At 54.7% G+C, this 22,310-nt stretch overlaps 2 protein-coding genes across 3 annotated transcripts in view; one reads left to right on the top strand and one right to left on the bottom strand.

The window, feature by feature from the left end:
• The window catches only part of Lsp1 (lymphocyte specific protein 1), a 35,626-nt gene extending 16,316 nt beyond the window's left edge, over positions 1 to 19,310 (top strand). For both annotated transcript variants that reach the window (XM_059264279.1, XM_059264283.1), the window contains exons 2-11: positions 8,388 to 8,531; positions 10,735 to 10,893; positions 12,809 to 12,905; positions 13,242 to 13,334; positions 13,524 to 13,567; positions 13,708 to 13,789; positions 14,575 to 14,709; positions 15,010 to 15,087; positions 15,229 to 15,335; positions 18,939 to 19,310. In XM_059264279.1, the coding sequence (XP_059120262.1) occupies positions 8,388 to 8,531; positions 10,735 to 10,893; positions 12,809 to 12,905; positions 13,242 to 13,334; positions 13,524 to 13,567; positions 13,708 to 13,789; positions 14,575 to 14,709; positions 15,010 to 15,087; positions 15,229 to 15,318 (922 nt within the window). In that variant the 3' untranslated portion in view covers positions 15,319 to 15,335; positions 18,939 to 19,310. The remainder of the gene's footprint in view (positions 1 to 8,387; positions 8,532 to 10,734; positions 10,894 to 12,808; positions 12,906 to 13,241; positions 13,335 to 13,523; positions 13,568 to 13,707; positions 13,790 to 14,574; positions 14,710 to 15,009; positions 15,088 to 15,228; positions 15,336 to 18,938) is intronic.
• Prr33 (proline rich 33) lies at positions 16,226 to 17,804 on the bottom strand. Its single transcript, XM_059264268.1, has one exon. The coding sequence runs from the start codon at positions 17,797 to 17,799 to the stop codon at positions 16,480 to 16,482; it is 1,320 nt and encodes a 439-aa protein (XP_059120251.1). The 5' UTR covers positions 17,800 to 17,804; the 3' UTR covers positions 16,226 to 16,479.
• Positions 19,311 to 22,310: the final 3,000 nt, after the last annotated feature.

Here is a 22,310-nt window from a genome sequence, read left to right as displayed (position 1 = left end):
TGGTGGGAATACTGTGAGAACCAAATATGGCTGCTGAGTTTAGCTCTAGGTGTTGGCCAAGAAATGGGCTCAGGGACCAGTGCAGGTCCCACTGGCCTCAGCTGATGGGACACCCATAGGGATGTGTGAGTCTCTCTCAGGCCGTGGAGACTTGCCCTTTCCTGCTTAATGCAGCTTAGAGCACTGAGTCTGGCTTCTGCTTCAACAACCTGAGGGCTATCTCAGGCTGAAGGTTGAAACAGGCCAACCTGGGATAGACCCCTTCCTCCCCCAGAACCCCAGGAATGATCAGTCCCTGGGGGCTGGGTAGCACTGAGAGCTCAGATGTGGCTGCAGGGCCAGGCAGGGTGTTCCTGGATCAAGGAGCAGATAAAATATTGAAATTAATCAATAGGTACCCATCTCCTTGCCTGACTGCTCAGGGAGCAGGAAAACTGAGGCACATCAGGGACTCAGAGCCAGGCATAGGACCATGGGTTTGGGGAGTGACTTGGTTACACACTGTCACCTGCCATGTATCTGTCCAGGTGGGCAGACAAGTTAGACAATGTGCAAACCTGTGACCGGATGAAGGATGAGGCATTTGAGCAGCGTTCATTAAGAGAGCTGTAGCCAGGCCTTCGGGGTGAGGTGGATCTGGGTACAGTCAGCCAGGGAGGAACAAGGAGGGGATGGCAGAGTCTCAAGCCAGTGCCAGCCACCATCGCGTGTCAGGGACTGTGCCAGAGCCTTGCCTCGTGAGTCCTGTGAGCATTCTGCCAGGGCTCTCCGCTGCTGCAAGCCATGGTCTCTCTGAGCCCAGTCCCCACTGGGAGCTTGATGATGAGTGGGCCAGCAAGAAGACGTCTCTGAGCAGCAGAGTTCAGGCACCAGGGAGGTCTCATGGCTGCTGTGCGGTTGGCCCTAGCCCCTGTGGCAATTCTGGTCAGTGACACGGAGGACACAGTGTGCAGAGCCCGTGAAGGGAGAAAGCGAACTCAGGTCAGCACAAGCTGCCAGTCATGACAAGATGTAACAGACGCGAGGTCTAGGCCCTGGTGTCCACCCCTAGGCCATGAGGGTCAGGTGGGCCAGAGATGTTTGAGTTAGGAGTCCCAAATGAGGAAGCTGCCAGCAATGGGCTGACCAGGAAGCATATCATGGGAGGTAGGGTTCCCAGACCCAGGAGGGACTTATCAGCGGGACAACCAGGTTGCTTCTAGACCCCACTTGGACGGCAGAACCCTAACCCAGTCTCTGAGGGAGGTGTGGGATAGAGAGGCCTGTAGCATTCCCATTTTCCAGTCCCAAGGTCTTAAAGAAAGGCTCTGTAGAACGCAGCTGTAGGCTCTTCTGAGAAAGCCATGCCTTCAGGTTGAGGCTCTGTCTGACACCTTTTCCAAATGCAGACTTGGGGTCTGCTTGGGAAGCTTGGGTGGTGTGATGGACAGGTGTGGACCACATCTGACTTGCTAGGCTCTTCCGAGGGGTTTTGTGGTCCCTAGATGGATTGCCATACCATTTCCCTGATGTATGGCTCCAAGACTCATCCCTTCTTTACCCCAGAGGAGAGATGGTGCCTGCCTCTCTGGAAGGAGTGTGAAAGTGGCAAGATACTAAGTGCGTAGCCCCAGCTTGTGGGGTAAGGATGGATGGAATACAGATACAGGAACCCCCTTCCCATGTAAAGCTCTCAGAGGCCACAACAAGATGATTTAGGATGTGCCTAGATCCAGGGACATGGGGACAGGCGTACATGCTGATGTACTAAGGAAAGGAAGATAGGAGCCCCCTGGAGAGGAACAAGCTTTGCCACTGGACACCTTCCCCTAGATCCCCCAAACCATGGCACTATCTAGAGATGTCTCCCAGATGTCTATGCATTTGTTTGATCCCCTGACCGCTCTGCAGCAGCCCTTCCCACCACCATGCCACCAGGGCAGCATGGGCAGTGATGACACCTTGCCTTAAGTACACTATGTCAATTACATGTCCCCACTCACTGCCCTTCCTGTGTGCTTGAGAGAGCCTGTGATTGCTTTGTGGCCCTTGATCTACACCAAAGGGTCAGAGCTGGCCTCTCAGCCCCACTAAGATGCACTGGGGCAGTTGAGAGCTTACCATAGTTGGCACTGGTGGGCAGGGGGATGCTTTAGAAAGAGGGGAGAAGTGGTCTGTGGGAGGAAAAGGGGATACCACGGTCTTAGGAACATAAATGCAGTTAATGTGTGGGCAGTAGAGTGGATAATAGATATTGGGGTGTTATTGGCTGGAACAGATTACTAGGCCTTTGGAACCAGGGATGGTGACAGAGGAAGCCTGGGTCTCTCTGACTCGACTTGCCAGTGGTAAGCTCCAGATGCAACCTCAGCTTTCCCAACTCCTCATCTGCAAATAAAAAAATAAATAAATAAATAGAGGTGCAGCCCTGTTGTGTTCCACAGAACCGAAGAGATGCTGGCTGGGTGGGGTTTGGATCCAGCCATCAAGAGAGATCAGGTAGGACAAAAGGCAGAGGAGGAAGCCAGGAAGACTCCCGGGGAGCACAGCCTGACGCTGTGTTCTGACAGGCCTGACAAGCGGGGATGGCCTTCTCTAAGAGGCCTTGGCACGGAACTCCAGGCAGAGGCCATCTGGGAAAACTGCAGGTTTGGGAGTCCTGGGTAGAGGCAACTAGATGTCTTCCAATGCAATGTGCTGCCCCATGAGAAAAGGTAGAATCAGGGGTGGAGTATGGCCTATGGGGGACAGCACAGGTTATGACGGAGGCACATGGCTTTAGCTGTCACAGGGGGAAGTGGGAAGTTCTAGGTCAGTTCATGAAGATGGTCCCCCATGAGTCCTGCCCACCCCAGAGCCTTTTACATTCAAAGGGTACCAAGAGTGATAACCACCTAGCCCACCTTGGACGGACAGCGCCTCCATCTGGTGGGAAGGAGAGAGCTGGAGTCCATAGCCGCCTTTGAAGCCCTCTGTAGGATGTCTTAAATCCTAGAACCCCAGGCTGGCCCTGGAGTCCTAGGAGGCCGTGTGTATGTGTGTGTGTGTGGGGGGGGAATCCCTTCATTCCTCCCTCTCTTCCAGAACTGGGGCCCCACCTAACCCTTATCCTTGCTCCCCTGAGACGAACACCGTAGGCTTCCCCCAACTTGCCTCCCCAATGCCTTCCCACTTGCTAGCTTGCTCCCTTCTTTTCCTGAGGGCAGGAGACAGGTTTGCCCATCCTGATTCTGTAGCTTCCTCCATGTGACATCCCCACCCCAGGGTCCTTATGATGGGCTGCCCCAGTGACAGCAACTAACTCCCCACTTATTGTTGTCTCCCCCTCATTTGCCTTTTACTCTTGAGGCAGCCAGAGCTTCCTGGCTCTGAACATCTTCACTCCCGGCCCAGAACCTTCGGTGATTCCCATAGCCCCAGCCAACCAATCTGCACTTTTTAATCTTCCCAAGGCCCGCCCCTAGGCTTGGCTACCATGACCCTTCAGAACTATCCCTTGCACGGATAACACTAACCAAGTCCCCAGAACATGGGCTGCTTGTGTGTTCTGAGAGTAGGGCAGACCAAGTACTCAGCACAGAATAGAGGGTTCGATTCTTAAACATGGAAGCACAGATCCCAGAGGCATGCTTGGCTGTTCAAGTTACCTGTGCCCAAGGGCAGCAGCCTGGGAAGTTGAGCCACTGAGGCTGAGCCTCCCGTATTAACTTGGGTATTTTCTCCTCATCTTCTGAATGCATATGCAGCCCACAGTGGACAGAGCATTGACCTGGGCGGTGCCCTGGGGACCAGGCAGCCAGGGGTATGGCAACCCAGCCTTCCCTGTGCCATCCATCCCCCCCCCCAAACCTTCCCGACCTACTTAGGCTGCTTCTGTGAGACCCCTTAAAGATCTCCACCCTGGAATGGAGTTTCCTATAGCCATGACCTAGTACTGTCTATCTCCAGGGACCCTCTCACCCCATGCTGCATATCTAGGTCCCATTCAATGTCTCTCCCAACTGAGGGAGGCCTGGGTCTTGCTGTACATGTCATGGACACTGGGCTGTTCTGAAGGTCACTTCCTGTCCCCCATTCCCAGCTAGGCCCAGGCTTGGCTTCTCCCTCTCACTTCCTTCTATCCTGCATCCCACTCTGCCCATCCTTCTCCATTAGCTCCCCGAACAGAACCAGGGCTTCCTTGGTGTGGGATCAACTCACACCTCAAGAGGCCGCCCTGTGGGCCATTGAGTCCCTCTGGTCTACAGGCTTCTTTGCCATTTGACTTTGTGGCATTCTCCTTCTCTCTGGCCTAAAGGTCCCAATCATCCTTCACAGCAGTGGCCAAAATCATGCTCCTCCCTTCAACCAACCAATTGCAGTGCTTTTCTGGGCAGTGGAAACATGGTCTTGCCCAGTGAACTATCCCCTTCCTACATTGGCCCTGACAATAAGAAAGAGTAACCCCACCATGCCCGTGCTCTGCTAGGAAGATGAAGGGAGGGTTGGACCAGACCCAGCTGTCCAGGGATAGGGAACAGCTTCCTTTATCCTCACCTTAGCCTCAGGGAGCGAACTTGGACTCTCCTGCCTGTCCCACCTAGAACTCACCTACCACTGACCAGGGAGGGGCTCTCCACTCTGAGCTCACTCCACACACCCACCTCCATGCTTCTTTCCAGGGTGGGTGGCAATTGAGCATTTGTCCCCCCCACACCGTTCCGTAGATTGTCCGCAGGGAATGGGACCCCTGCATCCAACAATCCATGGGTCCAGCTAATAGCAGCTACAGGGACTGGCTCTCAGAAGTATGGGCCGTGGGTGGTGGCCTACAGCGATCCCTGAAGACTGATCCTGAGTTCCACGCTCAGAGATCTCCACCTATCTTTAAGAGCCTGCTCCAGGAGGGCTTTCCTTGCTCTGTCCCTTTTCCCAAGGGCTATGCAGCTACTTCCAGGTGAAGTGAACCCCTGGTGGGCAGTGTTGTGACCCTGGGGAAGCTACTCCCCTGGAGGCAAGAGACCCTGGTGGTCTCAGAGAGTCAAATCAACCCCCCTGGTGGCTGCCCCCAGACTCCTCACTACTTCCATTCCTCTGGTACCCAGGAGACAATGGTGGGAGGGGCCCTGTAATCTGAAGGAGAAGGTCACCTGGGATATCCTTGCATAATCCCACTCACACACACACCCTCGTCCTCTCTAGTGTCCCCCTGAAGAGTGTAGAAACAGTATAGGTACTGGCCTTCGGGCTCAAGCTGGCTGGAAGGGGCAGTCACATGGGCAGCCTGCAGGGGGCAGAATTGCAACAGGGACTGAAGCCTGTCGACCTTTTAGAACTATCCTTGGGAGAACAAAGAGAGTGGGGGTAGCTGGGAGGACTGGACCCAGGGTGGGCACTGCTGGGCTCTCAGCAGGGTCTAGGCAGCAGGAGAGGGGGCACGGGTGCAGAGGATGAAGAGGGACAAGACACTGAGTAGGGGGGCAGACGACAGGAGCAACTGCCTTGAGTTTAAAAGAGCCCCATTCAGAGTGGGAACTGTGGGGGTCTGTACACCCTTGTGCACCTGGGTGGGGCCTCAGCACCAGGCCCAGCTCCCACCCCAGCCCCAGCCTGTGGTAAGCCCTGTAACAGTGTGGGCAGGATGTGGGGGGACAGGGCCCCATTCCCCAGCCCCTAGGCTGAGCTCTGGGCCCCTCGAGCCAGAACAGACTCAGGAAATGGCCTGATTGCGTTTGTACGGGAACGCCAAATCCCTTGCAGCTGCGCGGGGCCAGGGCCACGGGCGGGGCGGCCATCGCCAGAGTCTTGACAGCTCCGAAGAACGTGCCAAGGGGTCTGGGCCGCTGGCCGGGGGGCGCCTTTCCCAGGCCAGAGGCCCCCACCCCACCCCACCCCAGGAGAGCCACCCCCTTCCAGTTCCCAGAACGGAGCCCAGCTGTGGAATAGTGACGGGGTGAGGTCATGGGGAGGGGGCGCATTACTCATTGCTTGAGGCAGGCGGGAGGGAAGAAGCAGGGGAAAGGGGCCCCAGGCCTGCTCAGCCTCAGAGCAGGGTCAGGAGCTAGGACAAGCTTTTTTCCAGCAAGGGGCTGGGAGGGGGGTGATGCTAGTAGACCCCTACCCTGCACCCCACTGTCCCCAAGACTTTGTACAGGGAGGGCTAAGTTAGGGTAACTTTGGAGGGGTGGGTCTCATAAAGGATGTTCCCAGAAAATACACATTGGCCTCCTGCCAGTCCCAGGCTCAGGCCGGCACCACGTTGTCGGGGTGATGGTTAGGAAAACAGTAAATAGTGAGGCAGGGGCGGCCCCCTGAGAGAGCTTGGGAGGGGATGGGACCTGCTGTTTGTGATCCCTGTTCCCTACCCTTGCCTGCACATGTTTGAGGGTGACCCTGTGTACTCATGTGTGAGCACGTGCGTGGGAGGGCCTGTGTGTGAGTGCCTATGTGGCCACATGAGATGTGTACGTGTCCTGCTCAGAAGAAAGCTGTGATGGAATCCCTGTACTTGTTCCTATACTTGTTGCAAGCCGAACCCCGATACCCCTTTCCTTGGGCTTTGTGTGTTGGTGGCATGCTGTGGTAGCTTGGATTCTCTGCTCTGAAAGTGAAGTACCCCAAGGGGTCCTGCGCACAAATGTGCTTGCAGGGAGGTTGCCCTCGGTAGAACAGGCGAAGCTCTGGTCCCGCTCTGGTCCCATTCAGAGTGAAACCCCCTATTCAAGATATCCATACTCACAAAGCTGAGCTAAGTGAGTCCTGTGCCCCAGTCTCAGGCTTACACAACCACACAAGTGTTTGAGTGCTTGTACACACACAAGAACTTTGCACATATGCTCAAACACATGTGCACCCTACCCTGCACGTACATAGATTCAGAAAGTAAGTACAAACCCACCCCAGGGGGTATCTCTTTATGGTCTGCCTCAGAAACAGACAGAGTAGGGAGCCCTCTTCTCTCCATACACTCCGCCCTGACTTTTTTTTTTGGGGGGGGGGCTGGTAAACGTGTGTGTGAGGAGCAACCCACAGCCCCCAGAGCACAGAACTGTACTTCACCAGGTGGAGAAGGGCCAAAAGCGGCCCCCACATTGGCTGAGGCCACGGAGAGAACCAGGAGACCCTCGGCATCTGCCTGTGATGGGAGCCAGGTGTAGGGAATTAAGGGGCTTTCTCAGGCTGGAAAATGAAGGCCCTTCTGAGGCTGAGGCAGGCAGCTCGGCTTGGGGGTGCAAGGTAGGAGCGGGCAGGCAGCTTGCTTGCGTGGCTGGAATCCCATGTGGCTGGCGGGCGGGAGGTGGGGGGAAGGAGGGAGGAGTGAACTTCATCCTGGAGCCTGTGGAGAGGCCTGGCTTTCGTCTGAGAGGCTTAGGGGAGACCTGGAGAGATTAGATCATGTGCTGGCAGGGCTTCCTGGCCAGGGGACTGAGGCCTGGAGGGGAGCGGGCTGTGGGGTCATTCGGCGGACACTGCTAGGAAGCACAGAGACCCCAGAAGGGAGCCGCAACTCTGAGAAGCTCAGGAACCGTGGGCCCGGGGCAGTGAAAACTGTAGAACAGAGACCCCCAGCCCCTCTCAACTCCAGGCAAACTGGAGGGGCTGTTGGGGGGAACAGTGGCCAAGGCCTGAGGTATCTACTAGACACCAGCAACACAGATTTGCTGTGTAGGGTCTCCAGACCTCCTGGGCCCAGGCTAGCCTGATTCCTCTGACTGTGCCTTGGCTTAGGGAAAAGGATTCTAAGGAGCCTGAGTGTCAGCATATTCTGAGGGCTGCAGATATTGCTTGCCTCAGTTTCCCCAACTTTGAAACAACCCAGAGAGACCTCTGTGGAGAGGATCCTGGGGTGAGGATAGGGTGCTCTAAGGTCCCCAAGTGCAAGGTAGAGTGAGGAAGGGGCTGGTGGGATGATAAAGAAGGCCTGACCTGGTAACTACTAGCTGCAGTCTCACACTTGGACCTGTGTGGTGGCTACTGTCTCCCAACATGCCATTATTAGGAGGCAGGCAGGAAGGTTCCAGATGGAGACTGTGCTAGTGGCCATATCTGAGACTCTCTCTGGACTCCCTATCACCTTTCCCAAAGTCCTTCTTGGTCCCCACATGGAACAAGGTGACTATGTTCTAACGTAAGAGGCGGCCAGCGGGACGGGACAGTTGATCACCAACTCCAACACTGGTTGCCTGAAGCCTATGTGAACACAGATGTCTCTTCCCTTCCTGGAGGGTCACCTCTGTGTTCAGAGCCCTGGGATTACCCCCTTGGCCAGAGGCACTTCCACAGCTGCTTTGCATAGCCTTCCTCTTAGAGTAAACTGAGGCCCATAGACTGGTCTGGGGACTTGTGGTTGCCTGCCAGCAGCAGGGGCTTGTCCATTACCCTCACCACCTCACGGCATGACGACTGTCTCTCTGCATCTGCCTCTCCAGGCTCACAACTCAGTGGAGAGAAGAAGACAAAGAAGAGGCTGCCCGTGAGCAACGCCAGCGGGAGCGAGAGAGGCAGCTGCAGGACCAGGACAAAGATGAAGAAGGCGGCGGCCATTCCCTGGAACAGCCAGCAGAGCAGGCACTGTAGGCTGCTGGGTCCTGGACCCCTATTTACTGCCACATAGGACCTAGGCAGAAGCACATGCTGGGGGTCAGGCCTTGGACTTAGAGCCACAGTGGAGGAATTAGAGGAAGGGCCCAGCTCTTAGGACAGAGGTCATTGCAGTTTCCAGTAAACACCATCTGCGGGATGAAGACTAGCCAGAGGGTCTACAGAGTTATGTGAGGCCCTCCCCTCCCAACAGCCTCCAGGGGCCCTGACTCAGGTTCTGGACACCCTGAATGTCTCCAGCCCTGGCTTGGACTGGTGCTGACCCCAGCCATGAGGCCCTGGCCCCCGAGCCCCCCGCCCAAACTCCTGGCTGCCAGTGACTCACAGAGACCACGTCCAAGTTGGCGGCCACGGGCCGGCTCGTTTCCTCCTCGGGCCCAGGAGGCCTCCGCGGCTGGGCTGGGCTGTTTTTCCAATAACTCTCCCCTTCCTCCTGGCCCTGTTTTGTTCCATTTTCTCGGAGTCAGCAGCTTCGGGCGGGGTGGGGTGCTGCAGGGGTCATGGCCTCTCACTCAGGTCTTCAGTTACTGGGTCCTTGCTAGCCCCCCAACCCCTTCTTGCCCAGTAGCTCACCCTGATGCGTAAGAAAGGCTGTGAGGATCAGCTTGAGGACCACAGCAGCCTCAAGGATGGATGGGGGGAGGCACAGCCCTCTCTGCAGTCCTAGACTAAAGAAGGAAGCAGAGCTCTACTTTGGGGGAGCCCTGGATTGATGAAGGAAGCACAGTCCTGCCCTCAGGGAGCCCTAGACTGTTGAAGAAGGCATAGCCTTGTCCTCGAGGAGCTCTAGCTTGAAAGGAGGGGTAACACTGTGCTCTTGGAGAGACCTAGACCGATCGGGGAGGAATATCTCTGCTTTCAGGGAGCCCTAAAATCTGCTTTCAGTGAGCAGAACAGCCTGGCTGTCAAGGAGCCCTAGACTGAGGGAGAGGCACAGCCCTACTCCCAGAGAACCTTCTATTGAAGGAGGAGGCATAGCTCTGCTCTTGAGGAGTCGTAGACTAATGAGGAAGGCATAGCCTGGCTCTCAAGGAGTCCTAGACTGATGGTGCAGCCATAGCTCTGCCCCAGGGAGGGCCTAGACTGATGGTGGAGGGATAGTCCTACTCTCTGGGAGGCCATAGACTAAAGGAAAAGGCACATCTCTGCTCTCAGGGAGCTTCAACTAATGAGGGAGGTATAGTCTGGCCCTTAAGGAACACTAGACTGATAGTGGAACCATAACTCTGTCCTCAGGGAGCCCTAGACTGATGGTGGAACCATAACTCTGTCCTCAGGGAGCCCTAGACTGATGGTGGAACCATAACTCTGTCCTCAGGGAGCCCTAGACTGATGGTGGAGCCATAGCTCTGTCCTCAGGAAGTCCTAGACTGATGGTGGAGCCACAGCTCTGTCCTCAGGGAGCCCTAGACTGATGGTGGAGCCATAGCTCTGTCCTCAGGAAGTCCTAGACTGATGGTGGAGCCACAGCTCTGTCCTCAGGAAGTACTAGACTGATGGTGGAGACATAGCTTTGTACTCAGGGAGTCCTAGACTGATGGTGGAGCCACAGCTCTGTCCTCAGGAAGTCCTAGATTGATGGTAGAGACATAGTTCTGTCCTCAGGAAGTACTAGACTGATGGTGGAGACATAGCTTTGCACTCAGGGAGTCCTAGATTGGTGGTAGAGCCATAGTTTTGTACTCAGCAAGTCCTAGAATGTTGGTAGAGCCATAGCTTTGTACTCAGGAAGTCCTAGATTGATGGTAGAGACATAGCTTTACACTCAGGGAGTCCTAGACTGATGGTGGAGACATAGCTTTGCACTCAGGGAGTCCTAGATTGGTGGTAGAGCCATAGCTTTGCATTCAGGGAGTCCTAGACTGATGGTGGAGACATAGCTTTGTACTCAGGGAGTTCTAGATTGGTGGTAGAGCCATAGCTTTGTACTCAGGGAGTCCTAGACTGACAGGGAAAGCACAACTCTGTTCTCAGGAAGCTGTAGGCTGCTGGAGAAGGCACAGCTCTACCCTGTGTGAATCTCTGACCACAAGGAGACAGAACCTAGCCATGGAGAGCCACCTCAGAAGCAGATGATAGCTCACTCTGGAAGTCAGGGTCTAAGGGAAGAGACAAGGAAAGGAACATAGGTTGTAGCATGTCTTTTCCTAATCCCCTTTTCCTCTGTTCTTTCAGCCTCAGCCTAAAGTCCTCTGAACTGGATGAAGATGAGGGTTTTGGTGACTGGTCCCAAAAGACGGAGCAGCGGCAGCAAATCTGGGAGAACGAGGGGACTGCAGAGGGTAGTGAGCCCTCGCAAAGTGAGAGTCCAGAGGAGAAGCAAGCAGAGGACAGGCAAGTCAAGTGTGGACCAGGCTGGGCAGAGTGCTGGCTCTCTCTGACCCCAGCCTGGGCCTGGACAATTCCTTTCTGTCTGCACTTCCCCAAAAGCCCCCCGAAATGTGAAGCGGGTAGGGAGGCAGAAGGAAAGGGAGATAAACGGCAGGATGGCCAGGGAGGGGGCTACAGGGATAGAGCAATGAAGACATTGCATTCCTGGGTTCCCCAGGGCTGGGGGCCTCATCCTGACCAGCTGTGGCCTACTGGGGTGGGGGGCTGCCACATCAGCACACAGCTGCGGCCCACTTACGTAATGTAGGCGCTGCAGCCCACGCCCGCCCGCTCTCCCCGGGCTGGCTGAGCTCCATTCCCACGAAGGGGAGCAGGTACTTCCAGATGTGTGCCTGTGAGACGGCCCAGGGGACACGCTTTCCAGATGTGTGGACGTGTCTGCCTGTCTAAATCAGGATGAATGGGGGCCCACAGCCCCCTTGGGTCTGGAGATGAAGGATTGCTGATGAAGTCTCACCTTGCCTTCCCCCCAGTTCAGGGCCAGGTGTGGGGATAAGTCTGCCTCTCCCATCAGGCCTGGGTAGTGAGGGTCTCTGGCCCTGCTAAGGAGCTCCAAAATTGGAGGCCAGGGCCCCATTGCCTTGAGTGGGCCAGAGCCAAGGCTAAGCTGTCTTCTCAAGTGATCCGGCCCCCTTCCTGGCCCCTCCAAGGCCCCAGGCCAGCAAGAGCAACTGCTCAGCTCAGCTCTTTCTTATTTAATGTACTCCAGTTTCAACCATCCTCTGCATTCCAAAAACCCTGTTTTTCTGGGGCCCTGGTTCTGAGCCTGTCCACTGACAGCTATCCTGGGTCTGCCCATCACCAGCCTCGATTTCCCCCAATGTGCCTGGGTGCTTTGTGCACATTCTGGGTTTCTAGGCAGGCAGCTACAGCCCTGCTTGAGAGGGCTGCTCTCAGCTCACTCCCTTCTCCTCCTCAACAGCAGGGGGCACTTTTGATCTTCCAGCATTGCTCCGTGCTGCAGCCTCCACCCTACCCTCAAACCCGCCTGGCTGCCTAGCCCTCGCGCCGCCGCCAGCTCTTGAATGGCCCCTCTGTGTGGCTGCTGCTGGCTCCAGCCCCAGCCCACCTTGGGCGGTGGGTTTGGGTTTTGGCTGGCGCATACACCAAGGGGCCTGACATAATGGAAAATACAAGAATTTACTATCTTCTCCTCCAGGTTCAGAACCACTCACTCAAATGCAGAGTCACGCCCGGCTGCCCACTGGCTAGCTGCCCCTCCCAAGGCCCCTCGCCTCAGAAATGCAGTCCCTTCCCTAGTTTCTTCCACCCGCTGACCCAGCACCCCCAAACACTCTGGGCCTGGGCCCCCAATATCCTCTCCTCAATGTTATGTTCTGCTGACCCATTTGCCCATACATGGGCAGGGCAAAAGCTCCCAGAAGCTGGGCTTGTCCAGATAGAGGAACTACGGGAGGCATCGAGCTTCAGTACTTGGGTGGCCCTATACAATGAGGAGTGGGCAATAGCTAATGTCTTCAAAGGGACCTTCTAGAGCCTCTCGGCACAGAGGCCCTAGGACAGGGCTTTTCAACAAAGCCCTACATATCCTTCTAGAAAAGTGCTCTGGCTGGACCTGAGCCTAAAACCCTGAGTTAGCAGCCCAGGACCCACATGGAGGAGGGAGAACTCTGACCCCCTCAAGTTGTCCTCTGAACCAACCCTGTCTCTTTAAATAAATAAATGTAAAAAAAAAAAATGTTTTTTAGTCGCTGGGTTCTTAAGAGCCCTGTGCACCAACTCATTGGACTTCCCCCATTTTACAGATGACACACCTGAGGCTCGGAACTGGAAGTAGTCTAGAACCAAGCAACAAATGGTCCTCTACAATTGACTTTGTCTCCCTCTTCTCCCACAGGGCTTACGAAACCAAAGTCCACCTGGAGGAGTTAAACCTGAGCCAGGGGGAGCCCAATCCAGAGGATGCTGTTGGAAGTTCTGGGGAGGCAGAAGAGGTAAGAGGTGAGGGCTTCCCCAGGGGCTGGGGCTGTGATATTCCATGAGTGTTGTGGTCTCAAAGACTGGCCTAGAAGACATCACTCCCAACACTGTACTTGAGTCCTTCCAGGACACATTCTTGGAGGGAGGTGAAGCTGGTGACCCTCTGGGCAAGTTCCTCTTCCATGACCAAGAGACTCTTCCCTGCAGTCGGGGATTCTAGAGTTGGAGCATGTCAGGGCCAGACCAGGCCTGAGGCCCCAGAGGGGAAGACCGCTGCTCCGACAGGCCCTGGGTGGGGCAGGAAGGTGCAGGGAGGGGTCATCTAAGCTGCCTGTGTTTCTTATCCCTAGCACCTAACAAGTCATCAGGCCAGGACCCCCAGCCCTTTGGCCTTGGAAGGGACTGTTGAACTGAGTTCACCTCCTCTAAGCCCCACAACCAAAGTAGGTGAAGCCTGAGCATCCCCTTTCTCCCTGCTTGTGTCTACTGCTCATGTTCTCCTCATCCCCTGCTACCCTGGCAACCCCCTGTGATACAGAAGTGTGGTTGGGTCAGTGGGTAGACCCACTAGGGGATAGAACATGGGTTTTGGGTGGCTTTCCATGACCCACACCTCTGTGCACCCTCCACAGCTGGCTGATAGGACGGAGTCCCTGAATCGCTCCATAAAGAAGAGGTATGTCTGCTTGCTTTCTAGCATTCTCAGAGACACGGTGGGATAGCGGCTGTGGGTCAAGATCAGGGGAGGTGGTGCTCTGGATGGGCTTGGAGGACACTGGAAAGGAACATAAGGCTTATCCTTTCTTCTACTCCCAGCAACAGTGTGAAGAAGTCCCAACCAGCCTTGCCCATTTCCACAATTGATGAGCGCCTGCAACAGTATACCCAGGCCACTGAGGTGAAGTATGCTCAGTTCTGAGGCCAAGCCTCCTCTTGAATAAGCCACCATCCATTCCTCTGATGCCCATCCACCTAAGCTACTCTCTCCATCCCATCATACCCCTCTCTACTCAAGCAGTGTCCTTTTATTAACTCCCATTGTATCTTCCATCAACCCTAGGTCTCTCACATTACAGTAAACAGGCATGCCTCTGTCCTGTCACACACCCCATTCAACCAGTACCCCTCCCACCATACAACAGCACTCCCTCAGTCTAACAAAGCCCACTTACTTAACCAACATCCCTCCATCTAACCTATACCCCCTCCATCAGCACTGTTCTTCATTTTATACCCCTCTACCTAACCAACACCCCCTCCATCCAATCAGTATCTCTCTAACTAGTACCCCTCCAACCAATCAGTGTCTCTCTATTCAGGCAACATTCCTCTATATACTCTTCCTCTATTCCATTGTGAGTCCTCCTCCATCAAACCCACATCCTTCTAATCAACCAACACCCTTTCTTCAGGTATTCCTCCATCACACCAAAAATCTTCTCCATCTAACCCATATTCTCCATCAAATTAATGCTCTTCCAGCCCCAAGATGTGTAGCATGAGGCAGAACCCGCATGACACTGTGCCTCCCGTGTTCTTCAGAACTGGGGGTGGTAGCTCATGGGGCACCAAATGAAGGATAGTGCATCTGTTTAGAATCGCTACCTCCAGCAAACGCAAAGGTGAACAAGGGCTGCCCATGCCCACCATGATGACTCTCTGGGGGCTCTGTCTCCTCTGCAGTCTGCTGGCCGAACTCCCAAGCTATCCCGACAGCCTTCCATAGAGCTGCCCAGTATGGCTGTAGCCAGTACCAAGACTCGTTGGGAGACAGGAGAGGTACAGACTCAGTCTGCTTCCAAGACACCCTCCTGCCAGGTAGGATTCCTCCCCAAGCAGGCCAAACTGGGAAGGCTGAGCATGGGAAATTAGCCATCATTGGGGGTGCGTCCCTTGGAAAAGCAAATCTGGGATAGCCAAGGTGAAGTGTGGATGGGATAAGATTTGGGACTCAAGAAAAAAATCCATGTTGTCCTGATAAATGGGCAGTATGACTCTCCTTTCCTCCCTGCCAAAAGTGATGTGGGTAGGTCCTCCACCTTCCAGCACCAGGCAGAAGAGAAGGCTCCTTGGCCAGTATCTGTCCTATGACAGACCCTGCCCTGTGTCTGCCCCTAGGATATTGTAGCTGGAGACATGAGCAAGAAAAGCCTGTGGGAGCAGAAAGGAGGCTCCAAGATCTCATCCACCATCAAGGTAGGAAGGTCTCTATGTGCTGGGCGCAGGCTAGTAGTGAACAAAGATGGCTGCTACTGCATCCCATCCTCAAAGACTTCCTGGAGGCAGCAGCATCCCCTTCCTATAGCTATCTCCTTGACACTTAGTCTCACCTAACAGAGCACCCCATCTGGAAAGAGATACAAGTTCGTGGCCACTGGACATGGGAAATATGAGAAAGTGCTTGTGGATGAAGGCTCGGCACCATAGATCGTGTGTGTATCTTGGTGAGTCAAAGGACCAGAGCATGACAAAATGGGTCCTCCTGGGAATATACTGGCATGGATGGGCCATATCTCAGGGCTTGAGGCCTGAAGACCTGGCCTTAGAGTTGCCATGTCTTCTGTCTGGCTACCAGCTGTCTTCCTGGCTCTCTGAAACCTGGAATTCTATCCCCTTAAGCAGGATCAGTATTGTCCATAGGAGACTCAAAACTCCATTTAGGAACTCCTACCATATCCAGTGGGGCTCATCATAGTGTGGCCTGGCCCTGGGGAATGAATGTGGCATAGCTTCCACATACATCCATTAAAGGAGGTAGGAGCTTGGCTTGCGCTCAGCTGAAGGCCCCTGGGGACTCTGCTGCTCTCCCCATCCCATGGAGAACACAGAGGTGATACCTGTGTGAGTATACATACATTTATTGGTGGCTCTATCCACAGCCATAGTACCCATCCTATCCGAGGTAGGACTGCTAGCCCAGCCCCTGCTGAATCCTGTTATGGTAGCTGTGGCGGGAAGCCTCTTCTGATTCCTTTGGGTCCCTCTTCTCACAGCTGATGTAGGCAGATCTTGGGTGGGGTCCTTCTAGTGCCTGGCCCCTGCCTCTTCATAGCCCTCTGGCTTGACCTGTCCTTCCCCAACTGCTGAAACTTGGTTGTGATTTGCACTAAGCCCTGCCCTCAGTGCAATTCTACCCAGTAAGCCCTTACTGGCAGGAAATCAGAAGAGACCCACGTGAGATCACAGAACATCCTTTCTCCACTGCCCAGTCCTATGTACCTCTGAATACCCCTCATCCAAACCAGCTTGCACTGGACCTAGAGCCCTCCATGAACTCTGGTCCTGAGGTCAGGCTCCCACCATCCATGAACATTCTCCAACTTGCATTCTCCTCCACACTTTCAAATGGCCTCCACCCACATGCTCCTGGCTTCATCCACCTCTCTCACTTGTCATTTCTGCTCCCACCAACTCATCTGTGTCTATCCAATAGGCTCCTTTTAGCGGCCAGTAGCCAGCTGCCATGGCCACGTACCATCCGGACCCATTGTGTTCCCTTGTGAGGACTGAGGCCCTCTCTCTGCATCCTCAGCCTCAGTCAGTCTCTGTCCACCCCAGTCCAGAGTCCCAGAGACCACTCTGGCTATATCACTGGAGCCTCCAACCTGCTGCTGTCCGGTTGAAGTTCTTGGGCTGGGAATGCAGCTCCAGGATGGGATGCAGGGTCGGAGGGGGCCGGACAGCCTCCTGTAGCTTCCGGGCATTGAAGCGAGGTCGGCACAGAAAAGGCAGGCGGCTGAGGCAGGCCAGGGGGTGTCCCCCATCTCCAGGCCCCACAGGGTGGCCTCTACGGGACTCAGCCAGTGACATGCGATACAGCACTGCATCCCACATCCTAGAGGCCCTGGAGGCAGGGGGCTGTGGGCACACAGGGGCTGGCGCCTCTGGCTGCGTGGGCTCCAAGCTCAGCTCTGGCTCTGGAAATGCAGGCTCCTCGGCCTCCTCCATCAGCTGCTTCTTTAGGCGTGTCCAGCCGCTAAGGCAGGGCTTGGGTGCAACTTTGGGAACAGGGCATGGGTGGAGGCCTGAGGGGCCCAAGGCTTCTGGGAGGTTGGAGGCAGGCTTAGGCCCCATAGCAAGCCTTGCTGTGGGCAGCTCCTCTAGGTGTGCTTCTTCAGGAGCTGCAGGAGCTGGGCTATGAGGTGAGGGTCCAGATGAGCGGTAGGTAGGGGCTATGGGCACCACCACCCTAGCGCCAGCCTCTCTAGACATTGAGGCCTGAAAGCTGGGTGGTGGTTTTGTTACAGGGGGCTCCTCAGGCCCAGGACTGACTGCTTGCACCCCAGTGGGCAGTGGGCGAATATGTGCTACTGGGATGAGAGGCTGGGTGCTGGAAGTACACGGGCTTTTATCCCCATCCAGGCCCATCCTGGGGGACTCAGAAGTCCCGGTATGCAAGGACGATGACAGCCGGATATGAACTTGGGTGATGTGGGTACCACCCGCTATAGGGGCAGATACATGGGCAAAGCCACTGCGGGGCCAGGCAGTTTCTGGGGCTGGGGGTTCAAGCCTAGGAGGTGCCTTGAAATGAGTTGCCAGAGACCTTTGCTGAGGAAGGCTGAAAGAGAAAGTGGACTTCTGCAGGGGTGAGGCCACGTGGTGAATAATGGGGGTATGTGGGGAGCGGGGTAGGGGGACCACCACGTGAGGGGCTTCAGCAGGACGTTGGACTGTGGTCTCCAGGTCATGACTGGCCTCACTCACAGGGGACAGGGAGGTACGGAAGGCCCCAGGTGAGGTGGCGGTCGTTCCCAGCATCTTCTTCCGAGCAGCTTTTCTTAGTAGCTTCTGAAGTCTCTGGTTGTCTTTTCCGGGTTTGGGCAGCAGGGGTGGTGGGGCCCCAGGGGGGGCCTCGGGTCTCGGGCTACCTGCTGCCGGGGGCATCGACACGACTGAAATAAGCATCCCTGGTCTGGGGTAGAGGGGAGAAGCAGTGGTCACGCTGGGCCCCCTCCCCTGCCCACAGGAGGGGCTGGGTGTTTTCCTAGTTGTATTGAGGAAGTGGGAAAATGTGCAGACTCAGCTACTAGAAGCCTACTTCCCAGGCTCCCCAAAACTGCAAAGTACCTTCTAACCTTATGCGTCAGTCACTGTGGGTGGCTTCATCACACTCTGCTGTGGAGGTGAACTTACAGTGGCTCCAGGTCACTTGGTGGGTGACAAGGGCTAGAACCTGCCTGCCTTCAGGGCTCTGTCCTCTATGATAGCCCAGCACAAAGCTGGCCTTACCTACAAGTACCCAGCTTGGGCCCAGTCCTAGAGCAGTGCAGGATGGGAACAGAGACCCACTGATGAACTACAAGCAAACTGTCTGTGCCTGGCCAGCTGCCGGACCGTGGTGGAGGGCAGGGTGCCTGTAGACACGTGAGGGGCGCCATTCCGTCGCTAGCCTGACCACAGGCGCGTCCGTGTGCTTTGAGACAGTGGTGAGGGGTGGCACCCAAAAGGCTCAGGCAAGCTGAGGCTGTAGCCTTAGAGGTAGATTGGCCGGAAGATGGGAGCAGTTTTCGCTGAGCTCCGCTGAATGAGATATCCCCACAGCCCTCCTGCCAAGGGTGGTCCTGGCCAAGCTGCCTGTCTTGGTTTCTGGGCGCCACGTGTTTGCAAGGACATTGACAAATGGCATCTGGGCTGCACTGGAGGCCATCTGGTTTGGGGCGAAGGAGGCCTATGGTTGCTGCAGTCAGAGCTGGCTTTGCTGAAGCAGGAGCAAACACTGGCAAGGGGGCTGGAGGGCTCTTCCCATACTTGCTCCCAGCTTCTGGGTAACCTTTGGAAAACTGGGATTTGAGAACTGGGCAACTTTGGGTTTGGTTCAAGGGGGCTGCCTCAGTGGGTGGTCAGTATTCCCTTCTGAACCAGCCTAGGCCCAGAATAGAGTTTATCCTGAGAGCAGGTCTCCCAGGTGACTGACCACAGTAAGCAGGAGCTTCCCCAGATAAGAAGGGGTATGGTGAGGTCTGATGGCCACTAGGAGAGGGGCAGGCCATGCCTCTCCTTCAACCCCAGCCTAATGCATCCTGTACCCTTGCCTGTGTTCCCAGGAGAGACTCCAGTCAGATGCCACTCCCAGCCCTGACCAAGAAGTTGCTTCCCGTTGCCAGTCTGGCCTGCTCTCGTGCCTCCAACAACCCAGCTGCCACTTCCCTCTCCTGCTCCTGGACCCTCCATCTTCTATGCCTCTCATCATTTGACCAGACCCCGCCCCCACCAATGCTGCCTCTCACCATCAGCAAAAGGGACCACTCCCTAGAGGAGCCAAGAGCTCCCAAGGAAGGATGGAGGAGAGAAGGCCAGCATCCCAACCAGATCCAAGGGGTACCTGTCTCCATGCTAAATGCTCAGGACTCTGAGTCTTGCCCTTCCCTATTTGCAGACCCCTTGTTTTGTGTAATAAAGTACTTTGAGTGTTCCCATGCACTGGCTCTCCTGTACTTACTAACAGGGAACAAGGTCAGAACAGAACGTGCCACATCTGTTGGCCACCTCACACTGCATAGCATATACCAGCTCTGTGGGTGACCACTCTGTCTTGTCCTATGGCCTTGCAGTATGTTATGCTCCAGGATCTTAGGTATGGGGTGACCCAAGTTGGGGTATCAACAATAGATTTGGCTTACTCCTCTTCCAGAACATTGGTGACACTCCTTGCCTGGATAAAAATAAACTTCCTAGTACCTGAATGAGAGAATTTCAGTCTGTTCCTAGTAGTGTGCACTAAGGACAAGTACTGCCACCAGGCAGTCCCCATCTTAGTACCGAGAGGGTACTTTTTGATGGTGTAATGGGTGAACAGATGGATGGAAGGATTGTTGAATGGATAGGCAGTTAGGTTGTTGGGTAGCTAATGGATGGATGGATGGGTGGATGGATGGATGGACAGATAGATAGGTATATAGGTGATAAATAAATGGATAAGTAGGAGTGGAAGGATGAATGATTGATGGATTATTAGGTAGGTGAATGGGTGGGTAATAGATGAATAGACAGGTGGGTGATAGGTGACAGAAGAATGAGTGGGTGGGCTTATGGGTAAGTGGATGGATTGATGGACAGAACATAAGTAGATAGATAAATGGATGGATAGGTGAGTGTGTAGGTGGAAGGATAGATCATTGATGGGTAGATAGAGAAATAGATACGTGAGTGGCTAGCTGGTTGGCTGGGTAAATGGATGGATAGATGGAAAAGTGAATGGATAATGGGTGGGTAGATGAATAGTGACAGGTGGATGGGTAAATAGTGGATATGTTGATGGGTAAGTAGTTGAATGGATGGATGGACGGATGGGTGGATGAGTAAATAGTAGGTGGGTGAGTAGAAAATGGTGATAAAGAAAGGAAGGAAGTAGCAAATGTGAGAGCTGATTGTGAGGATGAGTGAATGTATAGTGGCTGAACAAGTATGTGAATGGCAGTTGAGCTATGAGACATTGTCCTCGGGGCTCCTTCCCCTCACAGGCCCGCCCCTTGGCCTGATGCTGAGCCCTGTTGCTTCTAGAATCTGTAGATCTTTGACTGGTGATGGTCTAAGCTTGACTGACATCCACCTAGACATTCAGGATCGTGACTTTCTGAAAGCTTCAAATTCCACTGGTGGGAACACATAGCTCTGGACTATTAAAGCTCAGCAGACAGAGCTGCTGAAGCGTACAGGTGGATGACCCCATTCCTGCTCACAGCCTCACCGTCATAGAGCCCTACTTTGCTCAACCAGGAGCTTCTCCCGGAACACAGGATACTCCCTGCCCTTCCTACTCAAATGAGGTGGTAGCCAAGGGCAGCAAGCAGAAGCTGTTTCAAGGTCCTTAAGGGGACAGGGAGCAAGACACTAGCATAGGACCGGAATGGGCATGTCAAGTGGCTGAGGGAAAAGTGTTTATTGCACCCCGTTCCCCTGTCTTGCCCAGCCTCGCTCTTGGGCCTCAAGAGGAGAGTGCAAGTTGTGCCCTCTAAGTACAACTCCACTAAATCTTGCTTGGGTCTCAGGTATGGAGTCTATCTCCTGCTATAACACTGGCCACTTTGCCAATGACACTAGGACACTGCCCTTCCCTCTCTCTGCCTGACTCCTGAGGGGCCCAAAAGCTGCTGCTTCTTCCTCCAGGCCCTGCTCAGAGTGAAGTCCCATGGACACAGGAAGTGTCCTAATACCTGTAGAGCCAATCTGAGCTTTTAGAACCAGGAGAAACTGTCATGCGTGGAGGCAGCTGCTGCCCAGATCATAACGGCCGAGTCCCAAGTGCCGCGTCAGCCAATCCTATCTTGAGCTTGGCAGAGCTAGTCACAGTGGGTCAACTAGGGGAGCTGGGTAAGGCTCAGGGTCCAGGGGTTCTTCCAATCCCAGACTGCTTAGCACCCAGACTGAATGGCCTCTGAGCACCCCACTATCCTAGGAGTCACTCATATTGGCTAATGGAGCCAAGACACAGGCCCTTCTCAGCCTCCTCTGTCCTCTGGGCTCGGTTCTGCATACATCAACTTTGAGGGGTCCTCCACAACCACTCTGCAAAGCCTCCAACTCCACTGCTTCTCAGTCTCCTGGGTAGAAGTCCAGCCCCCATCCAACAGACTTTGTCCCCCACCTCCACCAGGGTCTCCAATCCTCTCCCAGATCCCCACAGAGCCTTTTGCTCTGTCTTCTCTCCCCGCCAAGCCAAGTAGGACCTGTTGTATATTACCTGGCATGTGTTACCTGCTCAAATCTTTAGTGGCCGGCCGCAGCTGGTCCAGCAATGCCCACTCTGTGCTGTCCTGCTGTACCTTGGGCCTGATCCCCTGAGGAGATGACTGTTACCCAAAATAAGACCTGCCCTGTCTCTCTGACCTCACTGAGAGTGCTTGCCAAAGGCTTCTGAAGTGGCTGCCACCCTCCTCTGCTGGCCATAAGGAGCCATTACAGAGATAGTAGCATACCCACCTATAGACCTCTAAGGACCCCCATTCCTCTCAGACAAGAGCCTCTGGATGCAGGGGTTCAATAACTACACAGATCACTCATGCCTGCTCTCTGTGTCAATCAGCTGAGAGATGTGCTTGGTCTCAGTAAAGCCAGATGAAAGGGAGGCTGGCCTTAGCACAGAAGAGATTTAGAGTCCCCTTGGCACCAGTGTGGGGCTTCATAAACTCTACATGACTCCCAAGGCTAGAGTGAGCTGGGTATCCATGATTTGGAGCTCACTGAACCCTGTCTATCCAAGGACATGGATAGATGTGGAGGGAAGCATAGGCTCTGGCCAGGAAGGTTGGGGTAGCCCAACAACTCCAGCTTTGAGGGGTCTCTAAGGGACAGGTGCTTGGAGGAGAGGAGAGCAGGAGAGAAGCCTGTTTTATGAGCCAGCAAGCTAGAAGACTGACTCCACCCTGCTTTTGACCAAACGTGGGTCTTGTGTGTTTCTGCCACTTTATGGCAAGTAG

This window comes from Peromyscus eremicus, chromosome 1 (assembly GCF_949786415.1).
Source record: "Peromyscus eremicus chromosome 1, PerEre_H2_v1, whole genome shotgun sequence".
NCBI lineage: Eukaryota > Metazoa > Chordata > Mammalia > Rodentia > Cricetidae > Peromyscus > Peromyscus eremicus.
This window is presented reverse-complemented; position numbering and strand designations above follow the sequence as displayed.

Excerpts from the sequence above, each read along its gene's own strand:
- Prr33 (XM_059264268.1), bottom strand. The coding sequence starts at position 17,799 with ATGCTTATTTCAGTCGTGTCGATGCCCCCGGCAGCAGGTAGCCCGAGA.